Below are 6,750 nucleotides of genomic sequence, written 5' to 3'. Positions count from 1 at the left end.
CGACAACCGCGACACGTTCCGCGACTAACATATTATTTCCGTTACCGAAACTCCGCGACCGATACCGTATTTTTTATCTATGGCTATCCATGTTTGGTAAATGGCTTTTCAGTATCGTTTTGGTTGGTTGACTTTTGTTTTCCTTTTTTTTGGCAGGGGAGTAACATTATTGTGCGAGCTAGGGCTATAGGATGCAAAAAACATGTTCCATTTTGTACCAGCTTTTCCAGTGCAAGTGACCGATTCCCAAGATCGGCTTATTGGTTGAAGAAGGATTGTGAAGAGGGCTCATATCGTGAATTAGAGATAAAAGACTTTGTAACAGATGGGGAAATTATGCTCACTGTACGGGGTGTCCTACCGGCACCACCTGGTACCGGCAGAACTCCCCGTAGGTAAACTCAACCTGCAGGTAATCTGGTCATCTTAGGTAAATATCGTCTACCGGCGTTGTTTGCAAGTCCCCTACCGGCATTATCATGAAGACAACCAACCAAGGGTCACTATCAACAGGTCGCTATCTAACCACAAGGGACCTACCTGATCGTACCTTTGGATTGGTCTATATAAGGAGCACCTCATTTATTGCTATGAGGTACACAAACACTTAAACACACTTCTTTCTTACTCTCTAATCATCTCTTAATCTCTCAGTAATCTTACTTAAGCATCGGAGGGGGGATCCTCGAACCACCCCCGAGGCTAGTTAATCCATTCTGTTGTGCAGATATCAACCGGCACTCTCAACAGGAATACAGTATCCTACAGTCAGTTGTTCTCATTCCACACCCGGAACCATTGGCGCTAGAAGGAGGGGACCTCATCCCTTGAACCGGTAGAACAGTCAGCATGGATCTCTCACAGAAAGACGGTAAAAAATCAAAGAAAAGTCAGGAAAAAGCAACAACTCCGCAACCGGCGACAACCTCCAAATTCCAACCCTCACTTTTAAACCCAGCCCATCCATTACAAGCACAATCAGTTGTAAGCCCAGCAACAAAAAACACCTCGATACCGGCACAAAAGGAATTCACAGTGGAGGACGATGATGAGTTAGAAATAGAAAGCCCTGCCAGAGAGCAACCGAAAACTCTGCTGGAGCAGACGCTGCAGGAGCGCCTGTCTCCCCTGTCGGAAGTATTCACGGGAGAACAATTGAAAACACTGTCAGCGGTGATGGCCGCTTTGTCAGAGCTACCATCCTCGCAGCAGTCAGGCTCAGTCGGCAGTCTAAGAAAGACCAGGTCGGCGATTCCCCAGTTACCCGTTAGGGATCTCCTAACCGCCCTGAATCAAGAAAACACCCCAGAAAAAGAAAGCGCTCGGATCCGGCGGAAACAGAATGGCCTGAAACAGAGCAAGTCCCAACCGCAGAATATGAGCGAAGAGCGTCGGTTCTACAGATAGCCAGACGGCAGACAATCCAGCCAAAGGATTCTCCTCTGTGCCGGGAAATCCTAGAAGAAAGGATGGAAAGGATAAAAATCCCGACAGGGAGATACGATGGGACGACGGATCCGGAGGATCACTGCACCACATTCGAACAGCACATGATGCTGTACACAGATTCTGACGTCATGTGGTGCAAAGTATTCCCATCCACACTCTTAGGAGTTGCAGCAAGCTGGTATAAGTCCATAGAGGCACACTCCATTTACAGTTTTCGACAGTTGCATGCGTCGTTTTTGTCACGATTTGTGAGCAAACAGAAGAGAAAGAAATCGTCGGGAGAGTTGATGTCGTTTGCTCAAAGAGATAGAGATCCGTTAAGAGATTATCTCACCCGCTTTAACAACGAATCAATCACTATTCCCAATTTGCAGCAGGAGGTTGCTGTTCTGGCTCTGATGAGGGGAATGCAAGAGTGCGAATTCAAGAAATACCTCAGCCGGAAATCATACACTAATCTGGGCGACGTCCTGCACAAGGCCAATGAGTACATCAGGGGGGATGAAATGATGAAGATCTCCAATGTGGTAGTGGCAACCGGCGGAAATGTCGGGTACAATCCAGGCTATAACCCCCAGGCGGGAAAAGGAGGAAACAATTTTCATCAGAACAATAATCAGAAAGGGGCAAGCCAGAGAAACCAGAATAACAGAAATGCCAATCCACAGGGGCAGAAACCCCGGCAAGACAGAAGGGAGGCCAGAGGACTCTTTGATAACTACACTCCGCTGAACACACCGCGGACGGCAATTTACAACATAAACAACAAGATGGACGGCTGGAGAAGGCCGCCACCAATGCAGAGTAGGGAAAGGAATGTCAAGAAATTTTGTGACTTCCATAATGAGTACGGCCACCTAACAGAGGACTGCAGAGACCTCAAAGACAACATTGAGGATATGGTCAGAAAGGGGTATTTTTCACAGTATAGGGCGAGGCAAGGAAATGGTAACAACAACTCGGTGGGGGGAAACCCTGCCAATTCATACCGGCCACAACAGCAAAACCAACAACAATACCCTAGAATCCAACAGCCATATCAGCCACCTAGAATCGAGCAAAAACAGCCGGAAACCAGTGCCAGAGAAGAACAGAGGGATGGCGGGAAAAAACCACCCGTGTATGTAATTTCTGGCGGTCCAGTCCACGGAGGGACAATAAGCGGCGCCAGTAGAAGTTTGGAGGAACACAGGCACATGGTAAACTATCATAACACAAGAGTGTGGCCTAAGCCACCCAGCATACCAGTGATGACGTTCTCGGAATCGGATTGCAGATGCATCATTTTCCCGCATGATGACCCGCTAGTTCTTACAATCGATATAGCAAATGCCGATGTGAACAGAGTACTGGTAGACGGTGGCAGCTCAGCAAACATCATCTTCTGGGAAGCCTTCAAACAATTGCACATACCAGAGGACGAGCTTCAAAGGGTGAACTACCCAGTAATCGGTTTCTCAGGATCTGTACCCAGAGGGTAGTATACGGCTGCCGGTGAAAATCGGAGAAGGATCTGAAATGCGAGATCTAATGGTGGATTTCCTAATCATTAAAGTACCAGCGGCCTACAATGTGATCATCGGTCGCCCATTCATACATGACGTGCAGGCGGTAGTCTCCACCTATCACTTGACAATGATATACATGTCGAACCTGAAAAGGCCGGCAAAGATAAGGGGAAGTCAGTTGGCGGCAAGATCCTGTTACTTGACTGCTTTGAGAACACCGGGAAGAATGGTCCCAGAAGTAAACTTGACTACTGAGCCGACAAGGCAAGAGGTACACTTGACTACTAAGCCGGCAAGACAAGAACAACTGCCAAAAAAGAAGAACTGCGCAAAAAGAGGTCGAACTGACCTGAACATGGAACACTTTGATGAGAGGCCGGTATCAGCACCAAGACCAATGCCAGATGGTCTGACAGAAAATATCGAGCTGGAGGTTGGAAATATGGATAGAACAGTCGTGATCGGTACAGAAATGGGGAGTGACATGAAGGTCAACCTCATAAGCTTGCTGAGGGAGCACGCGGACATCTTCGCATTCTCAGCGGATGAGATGCCAGGTATCGATCCAGAGATAATGGTCCACCGGTTAAACGCCGACATAAATGTTAGGCCTGTACGGCAGAGAAAACGTAATTTCTCCACGGAAAAAATGGCAGCAATACAAGAAGAGGTGGATAAACTGCTGGCGGCAGGTTTTATTGAGTCATGTGACTACCCTGAATGGTTGGCAAATGTAGTAATGGTAAAAAGGCCGAGTGGGTCATGGAGAATGTGTGTAGATTTCACCAACCTTAACAGAGCATGTCCGAAAGATTTCTACCCACTACCACGGATTGATAGGCTGGTAGACTCTACTAGCGGCCATGCAATGCTCAGTTTCCTAGATGCTTTCTCAGGGTATCATCAGGTCAGCCTGCATAAATCAGACAGGAAGAAGGCGGCTTTTATCACGGATGCAGGAGTTTTCTGTTATAAGGCGATGCCATTCGGGTTGAAAAATGCAGGGGCAACGTATCAAAGGCTGGTCGACAAGGTGTTTGCCGACCAAAAAGGCAGAAACATGGAGGTCTATGTAAATGACTCTATCGTAAAAAGCCGGAAAGAGGAGGATCATGTTAACGATCTCCGAGAAACTTTTGAAACTTTGAGAAAATACAGGATGAAATTAAACCCAAAAAAATGCGTCTTCGGAGTAAGGTCGGAAAAATTCCTGGGTTTCTTGGTCAGCGAGCGTGGCATAGACGCTAACCCCGAAAAAGTAGAAGCAATCATCAGTCTGCCGCAACCCAAAAGCGTAAAAGACATACAGCGGTTGACAGGAAAAATGGCCGCCTTAAACAGATTTGTGAGCAAGTCGGCAGATAAGCAAATGCCCTTCTTCACAACCTTGAGGCAAAACAAGAAATTCAAATGGGGGCCGGCAGAGCAAGAGGCTTTTGAAGCTCTAAAAAGTCACCTAAAGAACCTGCCAACAATAGCAAGGGCAAAAGAGGGTGGAAAATTACAATTGTACATATCGGCGTCGCCAAAAACAGTTGCAGCAGTACTGGTAGCCGAAACAGAAAACAAAGGGCAGCAGCCAGTATATTTTGTCAGTCATGTGCTAAACGACCCAGAAACAAGATACACGTTGGTGGAAAAATGGCATATGCAGTCCTCATCGCGGCTAGAAAGTTAAGACCATACTTTGATGCGCATACAATCGAAGTGCTAACAAACTTTCCTCTCGAAAAAGTCATCAGCAAGCTAGATACATCAGGCCGGCTGCTAAAATGGGTAATAGAGTTATCCGAGTTTGACTTGGAATTCCGGCCAAGAACTGCAATCAAAGCCCAGGCATTGGCGGACTTCATAGTTGAAGCGTCATACCAAGAGGATGAAGTACAAGCTGAAGTATGGGATGTGTCAGTGGATGGTTCAGCTGCACAGACAGGCAGTGGGGCTGGAATAATCATGAAATCGCCAGGAGGAGACATTTTTTAGTATGCTATAAAGTTTATGTTCAACGCGTCAAATAACGAGGCAGAATACGAGGCAGCAATCGCCGGCATCCAAATGTGCCTCGCAGCAGATGCCAAAAGAGTAACACTGACAACAGACTCTCAGCTGGTAGCAAGTCAATTCAGCGGAGAGTACGAGGCCAAAGAACCTTCAATGGTCAAATACCTGGAAAAGTTGAGGTCAGTGTCGGCTCAGCTAGAGAAATTCAGCATTAATCTGGTACCCCGAGCAGAAAATACGCTGGCAGATGCACTATCAAAGTTAGCAAGTTCAAATGTCGCCGACTTGAAAAGAACAGTCATGATGGAAGTCATGAATAAGCGAAGTACGGAGTCGGGGGAAATACGGGTCATGGCCATCACAACTACGTCAGAAGGGTACGATAATATCCAAACATACATACAGACTGGAGCCCTACCAGCAGATTTGGCAGACGCCAAAAAGACAAAAAGGGACGCGGTTTGGTACATCATCCTGTGGGACGGTTGTACAAAAAGTCATTTAGCCTGCCACTCTTAAGGTGCCTGACAGCATTCGAGTCAGCAAGGCTGATCGAAGAGATGCACGAAGGGACATGTGGGAACCATGCCGGTGGAAAACCCCTTGCCATCGTCTGTCAAAGACAAGGCTATTACTGGCCAACAATGTTAGAAGATTGTCGAGCATATGTAAAAAAGTGCGAGAAATGTCAAAAGTTTTCAGCTGTGATAAACTTGCCAGCCAATGATTTGATGCCCATTCTGAGCCCAATCCCATTCGCACAATGGGGAATGGATATTGTTGGACCATTCCCAATGGCGGCTGGAGGGCGCAAGTTCTTAATAGTAGCAGTGGACTACTTCACCAAGTGGATAGAAGCAGAGCCGGTAGCAAAAATAACGGCAAACCAGGTGAAAAAGTTCATATGGAAAAATATAATAACAAGATTCGGGCTGCCGCAGGCAATAATTTTTTATCATGGATCACAGTTTGATTGTGCACCCATACAATGCTTCCTGGGATAATACAAAGTAAAGTTAGCTCACTCGTCAGTATGTCACCCACAGAGCAATGGGCAAGCAGAGGCGGCGAATAAGCAAATCCTGGCTGCACTAAAAAAGAAGCTAGAAGACTGTAAAGGCAAATGCGCAGATCTTATGCCAGAAATTTTGTGGTGCAACAGAACTGCTATCAAGGAGGCTACCGGCGAGAGTCTGTTTAAGTTAAGCTTCGGGTCTGAGGCGGTCATACCGGCAGAAATGGCTCTGCCAACTATGCGAATCCAGCATTACGATGAGGAAAGAAACGATCAGCTGCTGCGACATCAGTTGGATTTCATGCCAGAAATCCGCATGAAAGCAGAAATCAGTTCGGCAGCATACAAAAGCAGAATGAGCAGAGCATACAACAAGAAAGTGAAACACCGGCCTCTAGGAGTAGGAGACCTGGTACTGCGAAGAACGGCGACAACAGGAAAAGGAAATGCTCAAGGAAAGCTGACAGCTAATTGGGAAGGACCATACCAGATATGGGAGGAAATTGTTCCTGGATCATACCGGCTAATGCAAATGGATGGTACCGCGCTCAAAAACTCCTGGAACGCCAGTATTCTGAGAAAGTACTATGTTTGAAAAAACTGTAATGATGATGTACGAGCAGACTGATTACAATAGCAGTCTGCATTTTGCTGTTATGTATAATTAGGGCGGTCCTCAAATACGACCAGTCCATAAATGAAGGAAGAAAAAAGCAAAAAACAAATGCTGCATAAATCAACACGCAAAGGTAATGTATGGATGTGATCAGTAACAGT

General features: G+C 46.5%; 1 protein-coding gene across 1 annotated transcript; it reads left to right on the top strand.

The window, feature by feature from the left end:
• The first annotated feature begins 1,469 nt into the window (after positions 1–1,469).
• LOC130471338 (uncharacterized) lies at positions 1,470–2,930 on the top strand. The gene has a single exon (XM_056841396.1). The coding sequence runs from the start codon at positions 1,470–1,472 to the stop codon at positions 2,928–2,930; it is 1,461 nt and encodes a 486-aa protein (XP_056697374.1).
• The last annotated feature ends 3,820 nt before the right edge of the window (positions 2,931–6,750 follow it).

This window comes from Spinacia oleracea, chromosome 4 (genome assembly GCF_020520425.1).
Source record: "Spinacia oleracea cultivar Varoflay chromosome 4, BTI_SOV_V1, whole genome shotgun sequence".
In the NCBI taxonomy this organism is placed as follows: domain Eukaryota; kingdom Viridiplantae; phylum Streptophyta; class Magnoliopsida; order Caryophyllales; family Amaranthaceae; genus Spinacia; species Spinacia oleracea.
Note: the sequence above shows the minus strand (reverse complement) of the source record. Positions and strands in the feature narration are given on the sequence as shown.

Bases quoted from the DNA above. Each gene is read 5' to 3' on its own strand.
- LOC130471338 (XM_056841396.1), top strand. From the start codon at position 1,470: ATGGAAAGGATAAAAATCCCGACAGGGAGATACGATGGGACGACGGAT.